Source organism: Mobula birostris, chromosome 4 (genome assembly GCF_030028105.1).
Source record: "Mobula birostris isolate sMobBir1 chromosome 4, sMobBir1.hap1, whole genome shotgun sequence".
NCBI classification, from domain to species: Eukaryota; Metazoa; Chordata; class Chondrichthyes; order Myliobatiformes; family Myliobatidae; genus Mobula; species Mobula birostris.
In genome coordinates, this window is record NC_092373.1 from 26,362,172 (window position 1) to 26,389,912 (window position 27,741).

The following is a 27,741-nucleotide window of genomic DNA, read 5'->3' on the forward strand; positions in this document are numbered from 1 at the left end:
TGACGCCTTGTGAGGGTTCACCCTCTCAAAAGATGTTCTGATGTCGGCCACCGAGATTGAGATCACAGGGTTACCAGATGCTGCAAGGATTCGTGCAGGTATTCTCCCTTTCAAAGCGTGCATAAAAGGCGTTGAGCTCATCTGGGAGTGAAGCATCACAGCCATTCATTATGTTGGGTTTCACCTTGCACGAAGTACTGGCCTGCAAGCCCTGTCAGAGCTGACGAGCATCCCAACTCATCTCTAATTTCAATCAGTTTTGTTTTTTCTCTCTTAAAGTTACTCCTGGACTTCTTGTATAGTCCTGGATCACCGATCTTTAATGCCACAGATCTAGTCCTTGGTAGACAATGAATCTATTGGTTCATCCACAAACAAGAAAAAATCTGCAGGCGCTGGTAATCCATGTAACACACACAAAATGCTGGAGGAATTCAGCAGGCCAGGCAGCATCTATGGAAAAAGTGTACTCTTTCCCATAGATGCTGCCTGGCCTGCTGAGTTCCTTCAGCATTTTGTGTGTATCTCCTGGTTCATCCATTGCTTTTTGTTTGGGTATGTCTAGTGTGTTCTCAAAGGCACTCACTTATCTATATAGGTCCTGAAGTCGGTGAGAACCGTGGCAGATTCTTTCAGATTGGAAGACAAGTCCCTGAATATTGTCTAGACTACTGACTCAAAAGCAGTTTTGTAAGCTCCACTTGACCGTATGTCCTCACCACTGATGCTGCAGTCTTTAGTCTCTACCTGTACCTAGAAGTAGAGTACAACCAGGAGTCTAGTCTCTCCTCAACCATATTCATCTTTCCAACCTCTCTCATTTCCATTAACTCTCAAACAACCCTTTCACCCCCCCACTATCTCAATAGCTCTCAAACACCATCCCCAACTCAAACCCGACATCTCCCAATCTACCAACCCCTCTCCACCCCCTTTCCCCAGCTCCCCAAGCCGTTGATACCCCAGAGCCCTCGATCCCACCCCTTCACACGCTCCCAACCCCACATGCCCGCCCGTCACCCTCTTCTCACACACCCACACCTCCCACGTCCCACCCCTTGCCCGGACAGCAGTACAATGACCTTTCTCGCATGCCAGCAGGAAGAGCTTTTCATCCATGGTCGTCTCCTCCTTGACTTCGCGCACGTCTTTTAAGGTGAGGAATCTGTGGGGGGAGGAGGAGGCGGCGGCGGCCTCAGTACGCCGGTACAGGCTGGCCATGGCGAGCGTAGCCGCCGGCTCACAGCGGCAGGAAACGGGCGAGCCCCCGGGCGGAGCGCGGCATTTTGACACAGTCGCCGGCACTGCGGCGGCACCACTCCCGGCCCTGGTACCTGACACCCTGCCTCCGCACTGTTCGCCTTTCTGTCCTTTGGTTCAGCCGCAGCAGCAAAACAGCGCAGGCACAATCCCTCCCTCATCAGACCAAACAGGGACGATTCACTGCATTGTGCGCATGAGCATTATGACCACCCTTCCTCCTGTCCCTAGATTCCTTTTCATCTCTTACTTTATCTTTACGTTTCTTTATTTCTTCTTTCTTTACCTTAATCATACCTCTCTTTATTATCTTTCCCCCTCCCTCTTCTCTTTTCACCCTATTATTTCTTTCTGCTTTTCTTACACGTTCTTTCTCTTCTTCCTTTCTTCTGCTCCTTTATTTCTCCCCCGATTTCATCTGTCCCTTTCTCACTGTGTTCTTTACTTCTTTTTTCTCCGCATTCTTTCTCTCTTATTTATTCCCTCCTCATCAATGCATCAAAATTCTACCGAAACCCCAAAGGTTTGGCTGAAATTACTGAAATATTCAAACTATTCCATCATCGTTGTCTTCAATCAGGAATGAACTCTTCACTTCCTTTAAATCCTCGGTACATCCTTCATCCCTTCATGTTGGCATGAAGAAAACATCTTGAAATGGGGGCATTAGGAGTTGGGGAATCTGAGTCAAAATCAGGCCTATTTATCTCCAACATATGTCATGAAATGTTTTGCTTTGTGGCAGTGCAATACATAAATTATATTAAGAAATACATATATAAGGATAAATAGTTAATACAAAAAGAGAGAAACTAGCGATAAGCAAATTAGTAAAACTGTGATTCCCAGATTTAAAAGTGGGCAAGTGTGAGATCATCAGACCCAAGAAGATGGTGAGGACACAGAAAAAGTGGAAGGCTGAAGAGATGTTAGTGTCTATGTAGATCAATAATACATAAAGGATATATTATTAGGAGTTGGATAGTGCCCAATAAGTGAACAGGATTCACTAGAAAGGGCAAATAAAAATAAGGTAGGGGCAAGCAGAGCAGCCATTGTTTAAGTGGGCCAGTGTTGGAGTGGCTTTGGCTCATCAGGCTTCAGCGAGATCAAACTTGGGCGAGGTAAGTATCTGGTAAGTTTCTTTTTCTTCTTTATTAATCTTTCCTTCCTTTATTAGTCTTCCTTCCCCGTCCATTAGAGCAGAATTAGTGTGGTGAGAATGGCTCCAGGGGCAGTGTTTTGTTCTGTATGTATGTGACAAGGAAGCAGGTTCATGGGTTTGGTAAGTGAGACAGAAGACAATGATTACAAATAAGCACATTAATTGTTTATTTATTTACAGGCTGACAGTAAAACATTTGACCAAATATCTACGCCACTCTAAGTTACATAGACTATGATACTAAACACTCAGTAACACTTCAGACTCAAGAGGTACTTCATAAAGTCTCCCCAAGTTACACAACTACAAAACTAAACTTTCAACAAAGAGATACTTAACTAAGAATGCACATGGACCCTCCTATACCTGCAGCAGACTTCCCCAATGGTTCTCTGGCACTGGTTGCAATCGAAGTGTTAAGGTGAGTGCCCCAAAGACAAGAGAAAGCCCCTGAGATGCCAGAAACTGAACTCCGTTGCCGTAGTGCACAAGGCAACCAATGGGAAAGAGCATCTGCATCCTTCAAATGAACCAATCAATGACTGGCATGGCAGAAGTGGCTTTTGACTGACAAGTAAATTAACCCTTCATGTCACAGTAAGAGATGTGGGAATTCTGGGCGATCTCCAGTCTCCTGGATAACCACATTTGCACCAAGCTACAGCTCCTCAGAGAATGTGTTAAGGAACTGGAGCTCGATGATCTTCAGCTCATATAGGAGACTGAGGAAGTGATAGATAGGAGCTACAGTGAGGTAGTCACCCCTAGGTTGCAAGAAGCAGGTAACTGGGTGACAGTCAGGAGAAGGAAGGGAAATGAGCTGCCAGTGCAGAGTACCGCTGTGGCCGTTCCCCTCAGTAATAAGTATATCACTTTGGTTACTGTTGAAGGGAATGACCAACTGGGGGGGGGGGGGAGCTACCACGACCAGGCCTCCAGCACTGAAGATCAGAAGACAAACAGAGGTGCAGAGGACTACAGTGGTGATAGCAGATTCCATAGTAAGAGGAATAGAGACGAGATTCTGTGGGCATGATCGAGACACCTGAATTGTATGTTGCTTCCCAGGTGCCAAAGCCGGGGATGTCTTGGATCAGGTTCACAGCAATCTAAAGGAGGAGGGAGAACAGCCAGAAGTCTTGGTATACATTGGCACCAACGAAAGATGAGGAGGTCCTGAATAGATATATTAGGGACCGAGATAGAAAACTGAAGGACAGGTAATCTCTGGATGGCTGCACATGCCACATGCCATTGAGGGCAAGAATAGGATGATTTGGCAGATGAATGTGTGGCTGAGGAAATGGTGCAGGGGGCAGGGGTTCAGATTTCTGGATTACTGGGATCTCTTCTGGGGAAGGTAGGACCTGTACAAAAGGGACAGGTAATACCTGAACCTGAGGAGTCCAATATGCTTGTGGGCAGGTGTGCAAGAGCTGTTCTGGAGGGTTTAAGCTATTATGGCAGAGGAATGGGAACCAGAGTGATAGAGCTGAGGATGAGGTAGTTGGTTTACAAACAGAGGCCGTGTGTAGTGAGATTGCTAGCAAGGACAGGCTGTTGATAGAGCAAAATTTCAGTCAATAGGATGAGTTGAAATGTAAAAGGCAGACAAAATTGAATAGGGTGAATATAGGACTGAAGGTGTTATATTTGAATGCACACAATATATGGAATAAGGTAGATGAACTTGTAGCACAGTTACAGATTGGCTTGTATGACATTGTGGGCATCACTGAATTGTGGCTGAAAGAAGATTATAGCTGGGAGCTTAAAGTCCAAGGATACACATCCTATTGAAAGGACAGGCAGGTAGGCAGAGAGGGTGGTGTGGCTCTGTTGATCAAAAGAAATGAAATCAAATCATTAGAAAGAGGTGACATAAGATTGGAAGGTATAGAATCTTTGTATGTAGAGTTAAGGAACTGCAAAGGTAAAAACACTTGATGCGTGTTATATACAGAGCCCAGAATAGTGGTGAAGATATGGTCTACAGATTACAATGGGAGATAGGGCAATGTTACAGTTGTCATGGAGGATTTCAATATGCAGGTAGATTGGGAAAATCAGGCTGGTGCTGGAACCCAAGAGGGGGATCTTGCAGAATGTTTACAAGTTGGCTTTTTAGAGCAGCTCGTGGGTGAGCCAACTAGGGGATTAGGTATTCCGGATTGGTTGCCGTGCAATGAACCAGTATTGATTAGAGAGCTTAAGTTAAAGGAACCCTTAGGGGCCAGAGATCATAATATGATAGAGTTCAATCTGCAGTTTGAGAAGGAGAAGCAGTATCGGCAGTACAGTGGAGTAAAGGAAATTACAGAGGCATAAGACAGGACCCAGCCAAAATTGATTGGAAAGGAACAGTAACCAGGATGATGGCAGAGCAGCATTTTCTGGAATTTCTGAGAGCAATTCGGAAGGCACAGGGTATATACATCCCAAAGAAGAAGTACTCTAAAGGCAGGATGACACAAATGTGGCTGGCAAGGGAAGTCAAAGCCAACATAAAAGCCAAAGACAGGGCATATAATAGAGTAAAAATTAGTGGGAAGTTAGAGGATTGATAAGTTTTTAAAAATCAACAGAAGGCAACTAAAAAAGTCATAAAGAAGGAAAACATGGAATACAAAAGTAAGCTAGCCAATGATATTAAAGAGGATACCAGAAGTTTCTTCAGATATATTAAGTGCAAGAGAGGCGAGAGTAGATATCGGACTGCTGAAGAGGTAGTAATGGGCGATAAGGTAATGGCAGATGAAGAGGCAAACACGAGGAAATCTGCAGATGCTGGAATATCAAGCAACACACATAAAAGTTGCTGGTGAATGCAGCAGGCCAGGCAGCATCTATTGGAAGAGGTACAGTTGAAGTTTTGGGCCGAGACCCTTCGTCAGGACTAACTGAAAGAAGAGCCAGTAAGAGATTTGAAAGTGGGAGGGGGAGGGGGAGATCCAAAATGATAGGAGAAGACAGGAGGGGGAGGGATGGAGCCAAGAGATGAAGAGACAGGTAGTTTTGAGGAAGCAGAAAGGCTACAGAGGACTTAGACATATTAGGAGAATGGGCAAAGAAGCGGCAGATTGAATACAGTATTGGAAAGTGTACGGTCATGCACTTTGATAGAAGAAATAAAAGTTTTTGGTAAAAGAAATAAATAGAAAATTTTCTAAATGGAGAGAAAATTCAAAAATCTAAGGTGCATTGGGACTTGAAAGTCTTCGTGCAGGTTTCCCTAAAGGTTACTTTGCAGGCTGAGTCTGTGGTGAGGAAGGCAAATACAATGTTAGCATTCATTTTGAGAGGATTAGAATACTAAAGCAAAGGACTTGGGAGACTTGTGGAAAGGATGTTTCCCATGGTGGGAGAAAGTCTAGGACAAGAGGGTACACCCTCAGGGTAGAGGGGCGCCCTTGCAAAACAGAGATGTGGAGAAATTTCTCTAGCCAAAGGGTGGTGAATTTGTGAAATTTGTTACCACAGGCAGCTGTGGAGGCCAGGTCATTGGGTGTATTTAAGGCAGAGCTTCATTGGTTTTTGATTGTACACAGCATCAAAGGTTATGGGGAGAAGGCCGAGGAGTAGGGCTGAGGAGGGGAAAGAAGGATCACTCATAATTGAATCGCGGAGCAGACTCGATGGGTCGAATGGCCTAATTCTGCTCCTATGTCTTATGGTCTTATGTAATGTTGAGGCTTTATAAAGCACTGATGACCCTCACTTGGAGTATTGTGAACAATTTTGGGCCCCTTATGTAAGAAAGGATGTGCTGAAACTGGAGAGGGTTCAAAGGAGGTTCACAAAAATGATTATGAGATTGAAAGGCTTGTCATATGAGGAGCATTTGTTGGTTCTGGGTCTGTATTTACTGGAATTCAGAAGAATGAGGGGTGACCTCATTTAGACCTTTTGAATGTTGGTAGACTTTGATGGAGTGGCTATGGAGAAGATGTTTCCTCTGGTATCAGTGTCTAAGACAAAAGTCTTGGAATAGAGGGACGTCCTTTTAGCACAGTGATGAGGAAGAATTTCTTTAGCCAGAGAGTGGTCAATCTGTGGTACTCATTGCCACAGGTGGCTGTGGAGGCCAAATCATTGGGTAGATTTAAGGCAAAGGCCGATAGATTCTTTATTAGTCAGGGCATGAATTCATACCGGGAGAAGGCAGGAGTTTGGAGCTGAGAGGAAAATGGATCACCAATGGGCTTGATTGGCCAAATGGTCGAATTCTGCTCCTATATCATAAGGTCTTATGGACAGGCACAGAAATGAATCCATCCCTTTATATCCAGCGAACTGGAATATTAGGGAATAGAAGTTAAACTACTATTTACCTTCTTTGATGTTCTTCACATTTGATGAATACTAGATTACAGGGAGCAGAGGATATGATAGCTTTAGGAACAATATAATACATATTTTCCATTACGACACCTGGACTTCCAGGTTTAAATTATCAGGATTTGTGTAAACTAGACTCTAGACACTAGGTTAAATAGTGAGTGGTTCCTTAAGGTTTTTATAGCCAGAATGGTAGCGAGGACAAGCTCCCACTACCTATTAAATGCTCCCAATGGCATACTTCTCAAATAGCCTCCAACAACCAAGTCCAGCTCCTGGCCTTCACATGTGGCTTAGCTACTAAGCCCAGCGGAACTGACAGGAGAAGGGGCAAAGGTAGGTTCCTGGTCTCTTAGAACCAGTTGCTTCAGGCAACTGGGGCTCATCAGCCGTGGTTGCAGCTCATCACGGAGGCAGAAAACTCTGATCTCAAACCTCTGCCTTGCAGCTATACCCACTCATGGGGAAGGCTTCAGGAGTAAACCCTGTGGAAAATTCTGGTGCTGGACACCCTGAAGTAGTCCTATGTTTAGTTCAACACTGACCGGCAACTCCTGTGATGCTGTTGGTGCCAAACTGTATCAACCTCTGCCATTCCTTTGGGTTCATCAGCTGTGTGGAAAGGGAGAGATTACTACATGGCCAACAGCTTGCTCTCTATATCATACTATCCTGGTTTGCATATCACGTAGACAGTTGGGACACAACATCATTTGTTGACCCTGACCAAGAATGATACTAGTGAAGTTTTTAAGATGTCAGGGGAACTGATGGGTTAGGTGGAGGTAATCAATAACCTGATAAATAATTCCTTTAGGCTTTTGAATCCCTATGGTAATTCCATATTAGCTCATCTTCATTCTCTCCACATTCTCAACAACTACTCCGAGAATCTACAACTCCTATGCGTAATAGGGGCAATTTACAATGACCAATTAGCGTAACAACCCATATGAATTTGAAAGGTAGGAGGAAACCAAAGCAGCTGTGAAAAATACACATGGTCACGTGAAGACTGTGCATCTTCCTCTCAGGCATCACTTGGAGTCAGGATTTAATTTGGGACATTGGAGCTGTCAGACAGATTCTCTACAATTGAGCCACTCTGATACCCAGAATCATTGGTCAAGACAGCTTGGAAATTGGCCCTCGGGCCCCCTTTTCCCACATGATGCAGGGAAGAGTGTTTACCACTAGAGACCAGATTCTAAACATTAAACATTAGGGCTAAACCTTTAGGGAAGAAAGTCAGGAAGCTCTTCATCATACAAAATATGTAGATATTTTAAACTCCCAATGAAAGGTAGCACCCTGATGCCAGGTCATCAGTAAATCTTAAATCAGCAATTGATACAGCCATGATAAAATAGACGTAAGGCAATCTTCTCCTATTTGGATAACTGAATTACATTCTTTGTCATTATGTTATGGTCAATTGTTTTTCATAAACATTGGTAGATATGGATAAAATGCAAATTTACCTTTTAATAAGAACTCAACCAAAAATATTAATGGAAGCAGAAAGTTGAAGTGGCTGTATAGAAAGTTCGGGATCACCCTAATGGACTGAATGTAGATCCACAATCCACAAAAACTGACACACTCAGTCTATGCTTCATTCCACCAATATTTATGAGGCTACATTGGGAGCAGAGTGCAGCATGCAAGATTAGAAAAAATGCAAGTGAATCCTTGTCGCACATGGAAGGACCGCTTGGGGTTTGGAAACTGCAAAGCAGCGAAGGCTTTGCACTTTCTGGGGTTGCATGGGAAAGTGCTGTAAGGAGGGTTGTGAGTGAAGGAAGAATAAACCAGGGTGACAAGGCGGGGGGGTGCAGAGGGGAAGATGCGTCTGGTGGTGGAACTTGTTAAACATTGCAAAGAAAAAATGCAAAGGACTTTATCCACAGAAGGAAGTTCTTCCCTTGGAGGCTCTTACAAGGGAGAAGGTGCTCAAAAAGCTTAAGGGCCTAGGGGTACATAAATCACCCGGACCAGATGAACTGCACACTGGGATTCTGAAAGAGGTAGCGGTAGAGATTGTGGAGGCACAATCTTTGGACTCTGACATTTTGCCAGAGGACTGGAAAATTGCAGATGTCACTCCATTCTTTAAAAAAGGAGGAAGGCAGCAGTAAGGAAATTCTAGACTAGTTAGCCTGACCTCAGTAGTTGGGAAGATGTTGGAGTCAATTATTAAGGATGAGGTTATGGAGTACTTGGTGACACAGGACAAGATAGGACAAAGTCAGCACGGTTTCCTTAAGGGAAAATTTTGCCTGACAAACCTGTTGCAATTCTTTGAGGAGATTACACGTAGGATAGATAAAGTGGATGCGGTGGATGTTGTATATTTGGATTTCCAGAATGCCTTTGACAAGGTGCCACACAAGATGCTGCTTACCAAGATAAGGGCCCAAGAAGCCCATGGCATGGTTGGAGCAGTGGCTGATTGGTAAGAGTCAACAAGCGGAAATAAAAGGATCCTTTTCTGGTTGGCTGCCAGTGGCTAGTGGTGTTCCACGGGGGTCGGTGTTGGGACCACTGTTTATGCTGTATAATCAATTATTTAGATGATGAAATAGATGGCTTTGTTGCCAAGTTTGCAGATGATATGAAGATTGGTGGAGGGGCAGGTAGTGTTGAGGAAACAGGTAGGCTGCAGAAAGACTTAGATTAGGAAAATAGGTAAGAGAGTGGCAAATGAAATACAATGTTAGAAAATATATGGTCATGCATTTTGGTAGTAGAAATAAATGTGCAGACTATTGTCTAAACAGGGAGAAAATCTAAAAATATGAGATGCCTAAAGGTTAACTTGCAGCTGGAGTCAGTGGTGAAGAAGGCAAATGCAATGTTAGCATTCATTTTAAGTGGTCTAGAACACAAGAGCAGGGCTATGATGCTGAGGCTTTATAAGGCACTGGTGAGGCCTCACCTTGAGTATTCGGAACAGTTTTGGGCTCTTCATCTAAGAAAAGATATGCTAGCATTGGAGAGGGTTCAGGGGAGGTTCACATGGATAATTCTGGGAATGAAAGGGTTATCATACGAGAACATTTGATAGCTCTGGGTCTGTACCCACTGGAATTTAGAAGGATGAGGGGGATCTCATTGAAACCTTTCAAATATTGAAAGGCCTGGACAGAGTAGATGTGGAAAGGATGTTTCCCATGTTGGAGAATCTAGGACAAGAGGGCACAGCCTCAGGATAGAGGGGCATCCATTTAAAAGAGATGTGGAGAAATTTCTTTTGCCAGAGGTTGGTAAATTTGTGGAATTTATTACCACAGGCAGCTGCTGAGGCCAGGTCGTTGGGTGTATTTAACACAGAGATTGATAGGTTCTTGATTGGACATGGCACAAAGGATATGGGGAAGAGGCTAAGGAGTGGGGCTGAGGGGGGTGAAGGATCAGCTACGATTGAATGGTGGAGCAGACTCGAAGGGCCAAATGACCTCATTCTGCCTCTATGTCTTATGGTCTCTTGAAATGGTTGACATTACCCTGCCCAGAGTGTTCTATAAGCTTTGTCATTGCATGTGATGAAGGCCAAGACAATGTCTTTGATAGATGAAAACTAATTAGGAGTTACAGGGAGTTAACAGGAAAGTCAAATTAAGAGCAAGATCAGACCAGCCATGATGTTATTGAAGGATAGAGAAGGCTTAAGGGATGATATGACTTCAATCTATTCCCTTCTTTTATGATCATACGTCCTATTTCTCCAAAGACCTCAGACTATGTCCAAATGTACAATAACATCAAAATCAGATTTCAATAAACCTGATTCTTCACTAGGGCACTGTTCCAACATCACTAAATGATGATTCAGCATCTGGCTCCCTGGTTGAACGCAGAAGGGGAGCAAGAGTTCGACGCCGACAGCCTTCCTTTTGAATGCTGTCAGGAACGAGTCTATGAGCAGCCTATCACCGCGTGGCTCAGTGGCAGGCGGATAAGGCCTCTGTGCTCATGTTAGTACCCACTCTTTCAATAAATGTCAGTGATATCAGAGGTTCTGCGTCTATAGATTGGACAATTGTGTTTATGGACTGTGGACCTTTTCCAGATTTATGGCTTTTATATTGTCTTTTTTTGAACACCCAGTCATTTTCTGTTTTTTTGTGCAGGGGAGGGTTTGTTTGGGTGTCAATGTTCTTGTTCCGTTTTGTGCGAAGAGAATGGTTTGTGGGGGGGGGGGAAGAAGAGTTTGTTGATGATTGGGATGATGTCCTTTATTTGTATGTGGGGTGGATTTGCTGCTTTTTTCTGCTGAACTTTCATTTTCTTTCTTTGTTTTATGGCGATCTGGAGAAGACGAATTTCAGAGTTGTATATGAATATGTGCTTTGATAATAAATGAACCTTTGCTTCCTGTGCCCCCTTTACACCAACCTTTTTTTTATATCATGAACCCCCTACCATTAACTGAGGGGTCCCCCAGTCCCCAGGTCAGGAACCCCTGCCTTAAACACACTTGGTTCTTTGAAAAAAAATTTACACTACTAAAAACATTTTTGTGTGTGTTAGATAATCAGTAAATTAAAATATATGGCAATATTAATAGCAACAACATTCAGCAGAACACAAAATGAAATCCAGCATCACAGTTCTGAGGGGTCTGGATTATTGGTACTTTATTGTACACGATTTGCAGATAGGCCATAGAAAAGAATCAAAACTTGAGGTAAGACCGATGAATGAGCCAGTTTGTACAGATATTGTTTTTTTTTAAATTTATTCAAATCCTGTTTGAAAATCACTCATTTTTGATATCAATTGATACAAATGCAACCATTTACATTTGCATACTCTCCTGTACATACATCATGCTCCACCATATTTATAAACAGTAAATCAAATTCTATCACTGGAGGAGCTACAATTAAAATGAAACTATTCTTTTTGAAAACATTCAGCTTTCATTTCTTTTACAATTGGCAGTGATGAGTTTTTACTGATTTGGTGATTCACCCCCTAATGTTTAAGAATTGACAATTTCAAGTCAGCGATTGAAAGGCTCTTTTCCAAAATAATGGATCATAGAAAAATAAGTAATTTTGCAATGCTGGCCCAATGCTAAGCAGCTCCTGCTCTCTTCCAGCTTTTATACCATGCATCTTCTATCCGCGATAGCAGTTTTATGCCTGAGTGGCAAAGTGAAAGCATCCCAAGTCATAAACAAAAACCTATTCATTTCACTTATATTCGATTGCTCTTGCAAGGGCATTGATTCAAATATTCAAGGACCCCATTATGAATGTAATTTAACAATGTTCTCTGAAAAAGATGCTTCAAATCATCAAAAATGCAGTGCATTGAAGCTATGTACAGCAACCTATATGGAGCAAAACTGGAAATGCAATTCTACAATAAAGACAGAGCACTTATTTGTGCATGTAGTGGATGGTAAATTACTTCACTGGTGCATAGGCAACTCTGGGTGTAATCAGCAGTGAAAAGTTATACACCCACTGAAAATACAATTCAAATCAAGCCGAGAATTTGGAGCAAACACATTCAAATCACTCCGGCCAGAAGGAATGTGAATACAAAAAAAAACTTGCTGCTTACAAAATATTCTGAGACAGTTTTAAAATTTGCACATTTTGTACAGTGAAACCTTGAGGAAATTTTATCGAATTTAAAAGATAAAATCAATTTGGTACTGAATTACTTTATGTATTATTGTAAGCCTGCAATACATAGAAATGCTGTTCTCATAATGCAGTTTCTTATCGATAGGTGTTTATTAGAATGAAAATCTGCAGTCAAATTTGAATGCCACGCTATTCAGCTTTGTGGAAATCATGTTCAGCATTACACACCTTGGGAACCCTGTCCCAGAACTATTTACACCCATGTTCAGCAGACCCCTCTGCACCTGTGCAGTTCTACACTATACCTGTGCCCTTGCCATCTTTTACCGTCTCCCGGGAGGACCAGCAGAGCCTCAGCTTAGTAGTTCATCCCTTAGTTCAAACTGATTATGAAGTTATTGAACAACAGAAATTCTGGGAATTCAGGCTTTGGACTTTGTATTTGTTCTGAAGCCACTTGAGACCACATTCAAACCACTGAGAAACACAAAATTTAAACTGTGTCTCCATCCAGATTTATACATTTATAATTTGATAATATTAAACATGTTAAAATGCAATTAGATCCAAAAAGCAGGCAGAACACGAACATATTTAAGTAAAGAATATTGGACATATTTCAGATTTAAGCAACACAGGAAGTATGCAGAATTGTGGTGGGTGATCTGGTAAAGAGCAAATTGAAAGAAATACAAGTTTTGATTTACTAGCTAAATTTCAAATGCATGCATGGTATGTGATCATGTGTGCAAGACAAAAGTGTTTCCCTGTTAGTACTTGAGTCTGAAATTATACTCAACAATATTAAACTCTTTGCTGAAAACAGATACAAAAGTAAAAAGTAAGAAATTCTTTTAAATTGTAAGTTCCAAATATGTAGATTGCAGAATCCAATGGATATGACACAGGGTCCTGGTGAATAAAAACACTCATTTCCCTTCACACCTTCTTCAATCCTTTTCCCATTAAGCAGGCAAAAACAGTCATAACCATTTTTGGTTTCACTTCCACCAGATCTTCAGGCAGTGCATATACCCGAGCACCCATCTTTCGGGCTACTGAAATGGCATACCTGAAAGAGACATACGGAAGAAGAGTATTCATTTAAGGCTAGAAATGCTGTCATTAAATAGTTGCTCATGTTCCTTATACATACATTTTTATTTAAACAATACCATTTTGTTTTTTAAAAAAGTCTTATTTGTTCACAAAGTCATTTTCAACTTCTCATGCAGGAGTCACTAATTACGAGGTTTTTAAAAAATGCTTTTCTTCTACATATTGCCATAAAAATTTCTGTCACATATTTCATTTTGTATTTGATTTCTAACTGAAGGGAAAATTTCATTCATTCTCCCTTCAAAGCAACAAAATGTACATAAAATGCATACTTTTCTCTAAGGTAAAAGTTAAACAATTAAATAAAGTTAAATGATTAAGTAAATTTAAAAAATGATTTCAGAAAAATCTGATAACTTACAATCTGATAAAAAAAATCAAAATGACAACAGCTAACTTTCAATCTGTTTTACAAAGTTCATTCTGAAATCAATTTGTAGTTTCCTTCTTAAACAAAAGAACTAAAGACAACCCCACCTCAATTCGACATGATATTTTTAATTTCTATCCACTGCTTACATTAAATCACTGATCATGAACATTAAACTCACTTTGCATTGTTCAACTTGTCAATATCTGTAAGGTCAGTACATTTCACCAGTTCATAGCGAATTACATTTGGTACGACAGCATCTATCAAGTCTATAACAGGCAAACTGGTGGAAATGCATTTATCCTGGGAACAGAAAAAATAAACAAACAGTAATCAGACAATAGGAATTCTGCAGATGCTGGAAATTCAAGCAACACACATCAAAGTTGCTGGTGAACGCAGCAGGCCAGGCAGCATCTGTAGGAAGAGGTGCAGTCGACGTTTCAGGCCAAGACCCTTCGTCAGGACTAACTGAAGGAAGAGTGAGTAAGGGATTTGAGAGGGGGAGGGGGAGATCCAAAATGATAGGAGAAGACAGGAGGGGGAGGGATAGAGCCAAGAGCTGGACCCCTTCCCGACGTCGACTGTACCTCTTCCTAGAGATGCTGCCTGGCCTGCTGCGTTCACCAGCAACTTTGATGTGTGTTCCTGGAATCATTGGGTGTTTCGGGTCTTTCAACATCATACAACCTCCTCCAGGTGACCCAGCCGGGGCTGATCAGACCCCAGCTTGTGTCCAGATGGCTAGCTACTTATGACTCCATGGCTCCCCTCTTTCAGCCAGAGCCATCTTGAGGCCCTCTCTGCCGCATTTCTTAAAAACACCCAATGACTTGGCCCCCACTGCTTTGAGTGGCAATGAATTAAATGGCCCTTTATAAATTCATGATATAAAAATAACCCAACGCTACAAGTGAAGAGCCATGTTCTATCATGGAACATAATCTGTGAAAAACACCACCTTCTTTCAAATCTTCCTCAAAATGCCGTTAAAAACCAGTAATCAATTTCCAAACTGTTTTCCAGCACTGCATCCCTTATCTATTGAACAAATTCCCATTTTCCCCCACCATTTTAACAGATTGTTTAAAAAAAGAGATAAATAAGATTGGTTAAATAAATACATAAAATTGATCAGATAAACAAATACACAAGTAAATACTGTGAAAAGGGTGCCTTTGTTGATAATTATATTCTAGTTTTTAATCATATCAGTGAGAGATTGTGCAGGTCAGTAATTTCAAAATACAAATCTAAAATCAAATTATTTAAGCCAAAATATTACCTTGAAGCTAGTAATTAAGCTGTTCTTCTGTGCTTTTGCCAAAGTCTCATTTACCCATGTTATAATAATTTCATCTGTCACTTTTGACCCATCTCCAAGATCTGAAAGCACCTTCAGGGTATACCTAAAGGAGTAGAGTAGGCAGATTACAGATTCAAAATGCAATGTGCACTAAGCTACCGCTTGGAACATGGGCTTCTGCTAGCTTCACCTGAATATAAAGATAACTGGCTTCTGTGTTCCATCAAAAGTGAAAGTGAAATTCACTTGTACTGAAAAACTCTTCATTTCTGATTAATGTATACAAAATTCTGGAGGAATTCAGGTCAGGCAGCACCTATGAAACTGAATAAACAGTCAACATTTCAGGCCAAGACCTTTTATCAGGATAGGGGAAGAAGCCAGAACAAGGTGGTGGGAGAGAGGAGGAAGTTCAAGCTGGAAACTGATAGATGATTTCAGTGGGATGGCAGGAGGGTGGGGGGAGGAATGAAGCGATAAGCTGGGAGGTGATAGGTGGAAAGGTAAAGAACTAGAGAACTGGAGAAAAAGGTATCTGATAGAGGAGGAGAGTAGACCATGGGAGAAAGGGAAGGAGGAGGACCACTTTGGGAAGATGATATTCAGGTGAGGAGAAGAAAAAAGGTAAGAGGGGAGCCAGAGAGGGGAATGGAAGAAGAGTAACACACTGACTACCTAAGCAATGACGTCTAGCAAACCAAGGATTGAAAAGAGATGAACTTTGAAAAGATAAAGTGTCTTAGTGTTATTATTGCTTTTAAATTTTGATGCGCACAAACACTCTAGTTTTTTCTTTGGTCAACACACAAATATCAAAACAAGATAAGAGTGTATCAGTGTTCTTTGAGCCTTAACCAAAACAGTTCAATTTCTAGTGCAAAAAAAAATCTTTGGGGGTAAATTGTTTTTTTTTTAATTTCTCAAGAGCAAATTAATTACATTTCTATCAATTAAATCTTAACTGTGGTTGAGTATTTCTAAAACTCCTGACTTTTTGAATAGTTCAATTAAACTTCCATTCTGAAAATAGTTATCCATATAGGGATTGTTAATAAAGATAGTATTCATCAGCTTTAACACATTAGTGCAAGATAGACTGATAATAAATTTAAATAAACATGTAAAGCAAAATGCATGCAAAGTGAATAAGAGAGACAACTTAATATTCAGTTGAAACATCAATCTGAAAGGTTCAACTGAGGATAATAATTATTCATTTATTACCTACTTGTCTACTCAAGGGACACTAAAATTCTTACATCTTATACACGGAAGATATAAATCATTTGCAAGAATTCCAGAGGGGAAAAATGTGAATTGTAGATTCTTTGTCACAAGATTTACCAAAGAAAATTCTTATGCATAAAGAACAATATTAGCTTTGAGAATAATAGTTCCTTATATATCAACACACAACTTCAAATGACCTCCCTGGCCTTTGGAAAATTACTGTTGCTTCCCCCCCCCCCTTTCTGAACAGCATCAACAAGAATGTCCTTTACCTTCTCATGAGCTGCCAAACTAGAGCCAGTGTAAGGGTTCGATTGCCTTCATTCAAATCTTGCCCCGCAATACCCACAAGGGAAAAGCAGGCCTTGGTTTTACCCAGTTCAACAGCATAGTTGCAGTTTTCAAGCTAGAGGGGGAAAAACAGAGATCCAGTTATGGCAGTTTCATGAAAAATCCAACCCCAATTAACTTTAAGGAAAATGCTGCGCTAGGTTTTCAGTTGAGAGAAAAATTCTGAGAATACACATGTATTTATTTTCCTTACGTTTCATCTATGGATCTCAAATGTCACACTGTGATAAAACTCAGACATTGCTGGGACAAGGTGGGTGGGGAACCAACTCTTGATTCTGCCAGGTAGGGCAGGTGTAATGATTTGAAGTTGAGAAGGTACTATTTAAAATATTAAATCCACCCCTATTAGACAGTACTCGTGCTTTAGACTTTGAATGAGTGGTGATAATTAATTCAAAATACCTTCTTCATGTTCGCCCCAAGCTGTGGATAGGGAGGTCTATTGATTCGGTTCCAATCTACCGGCACATTGACATTCTGGTATAGCTGAAATATTACTAAGGCATCAGTCAGATCACTGGATTGAAGAAAAAAAAGATAGTTTTCTCATGTACAACTTCATAAATAAATTATATCAAATGAACAATAACTGTTGGAGCATAATATGAATGTCAAATACAAGAAATAAAAAACCATAAGATTTCGGAGCATTAGGCCATTTGGCCCTGTCAAGTCTACTCCGCTATTTCATCATGGTTCATCTATTTTCCCTTGCAGCCCCAATCACTTACCTTTTCCCTGTATCCCTTCATACCCTGACCAATCAAGGATCCATCAACTTCTGTCTTAAATATACGTAAAGACTTGGCCTCCACTTATGTCTGTGACAATGAATTCCTCAGATTCACCACCCTCTAACTAAAGAAATTTCTCCTCATCTCTGTTCTAAAAGGACACCCCTCTATTCTAAGGCTGTGTCCTCTTGTCCTAGACTCTCCCAGGAGAGGAAACATCCTCTCCATATCCACTCTGTCAAGGCCTTTCACCATTTGATAGGTTTCAATAAGGTCACCCCTCATTCTTCTGAATTCCAGTGAATACGAGCCCAGCACCATCAAATGCTCTTCACATAACAAGTCATTCAATCCCAGAATCATTTTCCTGAACCTACTTTGAACCCTCTCCAAAGTCAGCACTTCCTTTCTAAGATAAGGGCCCAAATTGCTCATAATACTCAGCGTGGCCTCACTAGTGCTTTATAAAGCCTCCAAATTACATCCTTGCTTTTATATTCTAGTCATCTTGAAATGAATGCCAACATCACATTTGCCTTCCTCACCAGACTCAGCCTGAAAATTAAACTTTTAGGGAATCCTGCATGAGGATTCCTAAGTCCCTTTGCACCTCATTTTTTTGAATTTTCTCTCCATTTAGAAAATAGTCAACCGTTTCCTTTCTTCTACCAAAGTGCATGACACTTCTCGACACTGCATTCCATCTGCCACTTTGCTCAATCTTCTAATCTGTCCAAGTCCTTCTGTAGTCTCTCTATTTTCTCAAAACTACCTGCCCCTCCACCTATCTTCACTCATCTGCAAACTTTGCAACAAAGCCATCAATTCCATCATTCAAATCGTAAATAATGTAAAAAGAATCAGTTCCAACCTAGACTCCTGTGGAACACCACTAGTCACTGGCAGCTAACCTGACTTTGCCTCTTTGCCTCCTGCCGATTCCCAATCTTTACCTCCTGCCAATCAGCCACCACACCATCCATTCTAGAATCTTTCTTGTAATTCCCTGGGCTCAACTTGCTAAGCAGCCTCATTTATGGCACCTTAGAGGCCTTCTGAAAGTCCAAGCACACAGTAGCTATCAATTCTCCTTTGTCTATCCTGCTTGTTATTTCTTCAAATAATTCCAACAGATCTGTCAGGCAAGATTTTCCCTTGAGGAAACCATGTGGACTACAGGTTATTTTATCATGTGCCTCCAAGTACCCCGAAACCACATCCTTAACAATCAACTCCAACATCTTCAAAATCAGAGGTTAGACTATCTAGCCTACAATTCCCTTTCTTCTGCCTTTCTCCCTTCTTGAACAGTGGAGTAACATTTGCAACTTCCCAGTCTTCCAGAACCTAGTGATTTTTGAAAGGTCATTACTAATGCCTCCACAATCTCTTCAGCCACCTCTTTCAAAACCTTGGGGTGCACAGCATCTGGTCCAGGTGAATTATCCACCTTAAGACCTTTCAGTTTCCCAATAACCTTCTCCCTAGTAATGGCAATTTTATACACTTCTGACCACAGAGATTCTTGAACTTCCAGCATACTGCTAGAGTCTTCTACAGTGAAGACTGATGCAAAATACTTATTCAGTTCATCTGTCATATCCTTGTCCCCCATGACTACCTCTCCAGCATAGTTTTCCAGTGGTTCAAAATTCACTCTCGCCTTTCCTTTACACTTTAATTATCCAAAGAAACATTTGGCATCCTCTTTAATATTATTGGCTAGCTTACTTTTGTATTCCATCTTTTTCATTTTAAATGGCTCTTTAGTTGCCTTCTGTTAGTTTTTAAAAACCTTCCTAATCCTCGAATTTCCCAGTAAATTTTGCTCTATTAAGTGCCCTCTCTTTTGCTTTTATGTTGGCTTTGAACATAAAACATAGAAATCAACAGCACATTATTGGCCCTTTAGCCCACAATGTTGTGACGACCATGTAACCTATTCTAGAAACTGCCTAGAATTACCCTACCGCATAGCCCTCTATTTTTTGAAGCTCCATGTACCTATCCAAGAGTCTCTTAAAAGACTCTATTGTAGCGGCCTCCACCACTGTCACCAGCAATGCATTCCACACATCCACCACTGGGCATGGAAAAACTTAGCCCTGACATCCGTCCTGTACCTACTTCCAAGCTTCTTAAAGCTATGCCCCCTCGAGTTAGCCATTTTAGCCCTAGGAAACAGCCTCTGGCTATCCACACAATCAATGCCTCTCATCATCTTATACACCTCTGTCAGGTCACCTCTCATCCACTGTCGCTCCAAGATGAAAAGGCCAAGTTCACTCAACCTATTCTCATAAGGCACACTCTCCAATCCAGGCAACATCCTTGTAAATCTCCTCCACACTCTTTCTATAGTATCTACATCCTTCCTGTGGTGAGGTGACCAGAACTAAACACAGGGGTCTGACCAAGGTTTTATATAGCTGTAACATTACCTCATGGCTCTTGAACTCAGTCCCACGGTTGATGAATACCAACACACCATGCACCTTCTTAACAACACTATCAACCCATGCAACAGCTTTGAGTGTCCTACGGACACAGAACCCAAGATCTCTCTGATCATCAACACTGCTAAGAGTCTTACCATTAATACTATATTTTGTCTTCAAATTTGACCTACCAAAATGAACCACTTCACACTTATCTGAGTTGAAGTCCATCTGCCACTTCTCAGCTCAGTTCTGTATCCTGTCAATGTTCTGCTGAAGCTCAGAGAGCCCTCCAGACTATCCACAACACTGTCAACCTTTGTGTTATCAGCAAACTTACTAACCCACCCTTCTACTTCTTCACCCAGGTCATTTATAAAAATCACAAAGAGGAGGGGTCCCAGAACAGATCCCTGTGCAACACCAGTAGTCACCAAACACCACGCAGAATACAAATTCTCTACAACCACCCTTTGCCCTCTGTGGGCAAGCCAATTCTGGATCTGCAAAGCAAGGTCTCCTTGGATCACTTGCTTCATTACTTGATGAATGAGCCTTGCAAGGGGAAACTTATCAAATGCCTTACTGAAATCCATATACACTACGTCCACTACTCTACCTTCATCAATGTGCTTTGTTACATCGTCAAAGAATTCAATCAGGCTCATAAGGCATCACCTGCCCTGCTGACCATCCGTAATCAGATTATGTCTCTCCAAATGCTCATAAATCCTGCCTCTCAGGATCTTCTGCAACAACTTGCCCACTACTGAAGCAAGACTCACTAGTCTAAAATTTCTGGGTTATCTCTACTCCCTTTCTTGAACAAGGGAACAACACTGGCAACACTCCAATCCTCTGGTACTTCTCCTGTCCCGATTTATGATGCAAAGATCATCGCCAGAGGCTCAGGAATCTCCTTCCTTGCTGCCCATAGTAGCCTGGGGTACATCTCGTCCAGTCCCGGCGACTTATCTAACTTAATGCTTTTTAAAAGCTCCAGCTCATCCTCTTTCATGTCTATAATGCTCAAGCATTTCAGTGCACAGTAAGTCATCCCCACAATTGCCAAGGTTCTTTTCCCTGGTGAATACTTAAGCAAAATATTAATTAAGTATCTCCACTACTTCCTCCGACTCCATGCACACGTTTTCACTATCGCACCTGATTGATCCTATTCTCACATGGCTCATCCTCTTGCTCCTCACATTCAATCATGGCTGATCCTTTTTTTTTTTAAAAAAAAAATCCCCTCCTCAACACCAGTTCCCGGCCTTCTCCCCGTAACCTTTGATGCCGAGTCCAGTCAAGAACCTATCAATCTCTGCCTTAAATACACCCAATGACCTGCTCCACAGCTGCATGTGGCAACAAATTCCACAAATTCACCACCCTCTGGCTAAAGAAATTTCTCCGTATCTCTGTTTTGAAATAGTGCCTCTCTATCCTGAGGCTGTGCCCTCTTGTCCTAGACTCTCCCTCCATGGGAAACATCCTTTCCACATCTACTCTACCCAGGCCTTTCAACATTCGAAAGATCCCAGTGAAATCCTCCCTCATCCTTTTGAATTCCAGTGAGTACAGACCCAGAGCCATCAAATGTTCCTCGTATGATAACCCTTTCATTCCTGCAATCATCCTTGTGAACCTCTCTGGACACTCTCCAATGCCAGCACATTTTTTTCTAAGATGAGGGGCCCAAAACTGTTCACAATACTCAAGGTGAGGCCTCACCAGTGCCTTATAAAGCCTCAGCATCACATCCTTGCTCTTGTATTCTAGACCTCTTGAAATGAATGCAAACATGGTATTTGCCTACCTCACCACCAACTCAACCTGCAAGTTAACCTTTAGGGTGTTCTGCACAAGTACTCCCAAGTCCTCTGCATCTCCTGGATTCCTGGACTTTCTCCCCATTTAGAAAATAGTCTGCACATTTATTTCTACTACTAAACTGCATGGCCATGCATTTTCCAACCTTGTATTGCATTTCCTACTTTCTTGCCCATTCTCCTAATCTGTCTAAGTCCTTCTGCATCCTACCCATTTCCTCAACACTACCTGCCCCTTCAATCTTCACATCATCTGCAAACTCTGCAAAAGAGCCATCTATTCATCTAAATCACTTATAAACAGCATAAACAGTGGTCCCAACACCGACCCCTGCAGAACACCACTAGTCACTAGCAGCCACCCAGAAAAGGATCCTTTTATTCCCACTCGCTGCCTCCTACCAATCAGCCAATGCTCTAACCATGTTAATAACTTTCCTGTAATGCCATGGGCTCTTAACTTGGTAAGCAGCCTCATGCGTGGCACCTTGTCAAAGGCCTTCTGAAAGTCCAAATATACAACATCCACTGCATCCCCTTTATCTATCCTACTTGTAATCTCCTCAAAGAATTCCAACAGGTTTGTCAGGCAGGATTTTCCCTGAAGGAAACACATGCTGACTTTGTTCTATCTTGTCCTGTGTCGCCAAGTACTCCATCACCTCATCCTTAACAATTGACTCCATCATCGTCCACTGAGGTCAGGCTAACTGGTCTGTAATTTCCTTTCTGCTGCCTTCCTCCTTTCTTAGAGTAGACTGACATTGGCATGGTGACAGAAAACTGAAAAATTACAAGAGTCCAATGATTTTTGAAAGATCAGTTCTAATGCCACCACAATCTCTAATGCTACCTCTTTCAGAACTTTAGGGTCCGGGTGACTTATGTACATTTAGGTCTTTCAGCTTTTTGAGTATCTGCTCTCTTGTAATAGTAACTGCACCCACATCTCTTCCTTCACACACTACAACATCAGGCATACTGCTAGTGTCTTCCACAGTGAAGACTGACGCAAAATACTCATTTAGTTCATCAGCCATCTCCTTGTTCCCCATTATTGTTTCTCCCGCCTCATTTTCTTGTGGTCCTATGTCCACTCTCATTCTTCTTTTATTTTTAAACATACTTGGAAAAAAAACCTTTACTATCCACTTCGATATTATTTGCAAGCTTGCCTTCTAATGATTTTTTTTGTTGTTCTCTTTAGGCTTTTGAAAACTTTCCATTCCTCTATCTTCCCACTAATTTTTACTTTGTTGTACACCTTTTTTTTTGCTTTTACAGTAGCTTTGACTTCCCTTGTCAGCCACTGTTGTACTATTTTAGCATTTGAGTATTTCTTCATTTTTGGAATACATATGTCCTGCACCTTCCTCATTTTTCCCAGAAATGCATGCTATTGCTGCTCTGCTGACATCTCTGCCAGTAGCTCTTTCTGATTTACTTTGGCCAACTCCTCTCTCATACCACTGTAATTAACCTTAACCTTGTTTGTCATCGAGAAGGAAAATGGTAAATCATTCTGCAGGTCATTGTCTAATAGCTTGTTACCCTCTATATGAAGAAAGCATGCATAATCTTTTATATGCTGGAATTTAATGCAACAAGTTGGCTGAAACAACAAAAAAAAGGAAGCATTGTTCCCCGGGGCACTGTGATAATAGTCCTCTTAATATTCATTATTTTCACAAAAATTACTTAACCGAAAGTTAATTGAAAATTCAATTAGCTTAAAGCAAGTGAGCTCATTGCAGATAGATAATTTTAGTAAAGAGACATGCTGTGTCATACAAAAGAGCTAGACATCTTGAGGCATATCTATTGCACATCTGGATACCAATTAAAAGCATCAAATGAGATTCAGATCGCATTGGTGATTAGCCAGAGGAAAAGAAGCTAAATTAGGCTTTAAGATTGTTGAGTAAATGAAGGTCTAAGTTTAGAATGTTATTAGTTGGTTGCAATGGCTTAGGTGCATTCATATCATTCAAGTTGTGGAAAGAAACTTCAAAATATCTGGGTTATCATCGCCTAGTGAGATATGCTGGACCCCCCTCCTCCACAACCCCCTACCACCTCTAGCTAACAATCTTTGAAATACAATCCAAAGGGAATTTTCTAGTATATATTTTGAAACTGCCTATACTTGTTTGTTTTTGTTTTGAAGATAGATGTCTAGTAATAGGGCTAATGCATTCCCCCCTTGCTACTTGTTTATGAACATACTCTGATATTCAAGTTAGAAACAGCAAATACCCTGGATTTTCCAGGTGATAACCTCGTAATGGAGTACTCCCCTCTCTCCTACATTCCGATAGTAATACATCACCATTTTTTGTCCAACATTTTGTTGTCTTCTGCATTACTAGGGGATATGGATTAATCCAATATCTCATTTATGGAAGGTGCATTTCATTACATTTTTAATAAACTCAATGTTCATGTGCTGCACTCTCTTTTGTGGAATGGACCAAGAGAAACGGAGTAAAAGATCTTTGTGAAATGGTGTTTGGTCATTCCATGTGCCCAGGCAGCTGCTAAAATTTCAATACAGGACAACACGGCATTACTCATCTTCCAACCTAGTAAATACAAACCATTAACCTGAAGAGTAAACAGGGTTTACCTGTAAAGGTGATTGACAAACGGGCTCACTCCTTGTGAATTCATCCAGTTCCGGAAGGTTCTTTCTTCCCTTGATTCACCTACAACACAAAAAAAAGTTGGTAAAAGATCAAAAGTGGAGCTGAACTTCCTTACAAACAAGGAAGGATCGATACAAGCAGAGACAAGTCAATTATTTAAGATTGTTTATTTGGTCCATTAACGGCTTCAATGTAGTCATTACGGACAAAACTGTTATGTTCTGCTGGTAACTAAAATAGCTCACGCTTGGCCATACAAGTGGAGGGACACCGCTGGCTTTCAAATTATTTAAACAAATGCTAGACTTAAAACCAAACGCACACTTAGACAGGTGAATCCCAAACTTATCAAACTGCTACAGCACAGGAGGAGGCTGTTTGGTTAGCGAGGCAATACTGGTTAATCTGGGTAGCACCTATACTGGTTAATCTGGATACTCCACACTTAAAGCAAAGGGAAATGCTAAATATGGTCACGATTATATTGCTAGCCCAAATCAGTGAAGTTCCTGGTTCTGCTGCAGCAAGTTATAAACCAAGGCACCAGTTTTAATTCATCTCAGTATCTCTGAGGTAATTGTTCTGAAGAAATCTTCTGCTTGTCTGGTTTTTCTTGCAAGCATTTTGATAAATAAAATATTTTAGTTACTTAATAACAGGCAAAAATGTCTGTAAATCTATTTATTTTGGCACTGAAGTCATGTGACCCATCAGGCTCCTGGATTTGCTGTGCTGGAAGTAATCCACTAGTTCCCTTGTTTCACTCATTATCTCAAGCCACAGTTTATTGTCTTGCATACAAGTAACAGCCCCTCAGTGATTCATTTTGCCATTTGCCTACACTAGAGAAATCCACAGTTCACAGTTAATGGACGAGCTAAACTTTTAGAGGTGGAAGGAGACTGGAGAATAGGGCACCACAGCCACATAGCGGTTAGTGCGACACCATTACAGCTTGTGTGTCAGAGTTCACTTCCAACATCATCTGAAAGGAGTCTGTACGTCTTCCTCGTGAAATGTGTGGGTTTTCTCGGGTGCTCTGGTTTCCTCCCACAGTCCAATGATGTACCAGTTAGTAGGTTAATTGGTGGCTGCAAATTGTTCCATGGTTAGGCTAGGGTTAAATCGGGGGATTGCTTGGCATTGCAGATCAAAGGGTTAGGAGGGCCTATTCCACGCTGCATCTCCAAGTAATACAAAATAAATAAAATGGTGGAAATCTAGGTGATCATGGAAAAAAAAAAATGCAAACTCACAGGCATCCCAGAAGTTAGGACTGAACTCAGGTCCCTGGAACTATGAGGCTGCAACATGAATTGATCTATTATCGAGCCATAATAAATTACAGCCCTCTGGTCATTGCCACAAAATTAGAGACCCAAACTTTGCATGTACATAATAGCACAAATCATTCAACAAATTTGGTTCTCAACACATGATTGGAGTTACTAAATGGGGCAATGAAGCAACATCTCCTTGCAAAGTTCTGCCACACAAGCCTGGACTTTCTCACCAAGGGATCAACTGGCTTCCTGAAATGGAACTTTCCCTTCGATGGAGGCAAGCATTGGCAGCTAGTTGATGGACTCCAATTGTGAAGCTATAGTACAAAGTGAAAATAACACTCAGCGTTTTTCCATCTAGAGATTTAGATAGTCACAACCAAGTAAAGTTAAAGTCAAAGAGCAAACAATGCCTTCAGCCTAATTACTCCATGCTTAACAGTCCCATTAACCTAAACTTGGACCATAGCCCTCCATATTCCTCAGGTCCATGTACCTATCCAAACTTCTTAATGTTGTTTTCTAGCCTGCTTTCACACTTCCTCTGGCAACTCATTTCTCACTAGCATCACTTTGAGTGAAGAAGATCCCCTCACATCTTCCCCTTAAATATTTCACCTTTCACACATAACCTTTTAGTTCTCTAGTTCCAGCCTCACCCAACCTCAGTGGGGGGGAGAAAAAGCCTGCTTGCATTAATTACCGTTATCTGCCTTATCATGTAATATGGGCTATAATGGTCTTTGATCATGATCGTTTGGCACGTTTTTCTGCAGAAGTGGTTTGCCATTGCCGCCTCCTTTGCAAAACAGGTGACCCCAGCCATTATCAATATTCTTCAAAGATTGTCTGTGTGGTGTCAGTGATCGCGCAACCAGCATTTGTGACATCCACCACCTGCTCCTATGGCTTCACGTGACCCTGATAGGGAGGCTAGGCAGGATATCTTGCCCAAGGATGACCTGCAGGCTAGTGGAGGGAAGAAGCGTGATTTATACCTCTTTTTGTAGAGATGCATCTCCACCCTGCTACCCTTGCATTAACCTTACCTGTAGACCAAATCAACTTCATTCTACATTTTATGCACTGGGTAACATTCTCTAACATGATTGTTATTTACCAGTAGAGTAGTTCCACCTTTTGAGCATCCTTATCCTGTTCTTGAGTGAGAACAATCATTTGTGGTATTGAATTATGCAGATCCCATTTGGTTGGCTTTATGACCAGTTCTGGTTGGTCTCACACACAGACTCAACTCCAAGAATTTTGTTTTTTTTTGTTTTTTGTTTTAAATCCCCTTTACAGAATGCAGTTACCAGAATTTACTGCTTATTCCTAGCTGTTCTTGAGGAGGAGATGATGATCCACCTTTTTTGGGGTCACTGCCATCTTTCTATAGAAAATATTCCTACGCTCCATTGTTTAGGGAGCTTCACAGTTTAGATTGAACAGTATATTTCCATTTATATAAATGGTCACATTTATTGAATTTGCCATGGTGTTAGCGAAAGAAGTTTAGTCTTGCAAGTTTAAGACAAAAATCAAATTTATGAATATCTATTTTTCTCCAGGCTGTTCATTTTACCAAATTATTTCCTCAAGTACACAGTGAAGATAGTTTCCAGCAAGCCCAATTAGCCCAAATCAGCTACGTAATTTTTTTTTAAAATAATTAATGTTAGATCAAAGGCTTGCAGAAAGTACCAGAGATTAGAGGAAATTAACATTTCTTTATTCAAAACAACATTCCGAAAACAAATCCTGATTAAAGAAATCGACTACTTAAATGTCATGACAATATCATCCTAAAATGGATGCAAAGCATATTAGATCAAAAGCATTGTACTGCAGATGATCACAATTTAAAATAAAGAAGGAAGCACAGATGATACTCAGGAGCTTAGTCAACATCTGTGCAAGGAGAAACAGTTAATATTACCAATCTGAAGGTTTAACAAGTTGAAACATTAAATCTTGTTTTTGTCATCACAGGTGCTCCATCATCTGCTGAACCTCCCCTCCATTTCCTGGTTATAGTCCTCATCTTGTTCTTGACTGAAA

At 41.1% G+C, this 27,741-nt stretch overlaps 2 protein-coding genes across 7 annotated transcripts in view; both read right to left on the minus strand.

Moving 5' to 3' along the window:
• The window catches only part of trpc1 (transient receptor potential cation channel, subfamily C, member 1), a 71,765-nt gene extending 70,339 nt beyond the window's left edge, over positions 1-1,426 (minus strand). For both annotated transcript variants that reach the window (XR_011885653.1, XM_072255023.1), the window contains exon 1: positions 1,083-1,426. Coding sequence is in view for 1 of the 2 variants with exons in the window: in XM_072255023.1 (XP_072111124.1) it covers positions 1,083-1,221 (139 nt within the window). In the remaining variant the exon portion in view is untranslated. The remainder of the gene's footprint in view (positions 1-1,082) is intronic.
• Positions 1,427-11,390: 9,964 nt separating this feature from the next.
• Positions 11,391-27,741, minus strand: part of LOC140196220 (plastin-1-like) — a 128,868-nt gene continuing 112,517 nt past the window's right edge. For all 5 annotated transcript variants that reach the window (XM_072255029.1, XM_072255028.1, XM_072255031.1 and 2 more), the window contains 6 exons: positions 24,379-24,457; positions 17,151-17,265; positions 16,667-16,800; positions 15,144-15,267; positions 14,037-14,161; positions 11,391-13,438 (listed from right to left, as the gene is read on the minus strand). In XM_072255029.1, the coding sequence (XP_072111130.1) occupies positions 13,306-13,438; positions 14,037-14,161; positions 15,144-15,267; positions 16,667-16,800; positions 17,151-17,265; positions 24,379-24,457 (710 nt within the window). In that variant the 3' untranslated portion in view covers positions 11,391-13,305. The remainder of the gene's footprint in view (positions 13,439-14,036; positions 14,162-15,143; positions 15,268-16,666; positions 16,801-17,150; positions 17,266-24,378; positions 24,458-27,741) is intronic.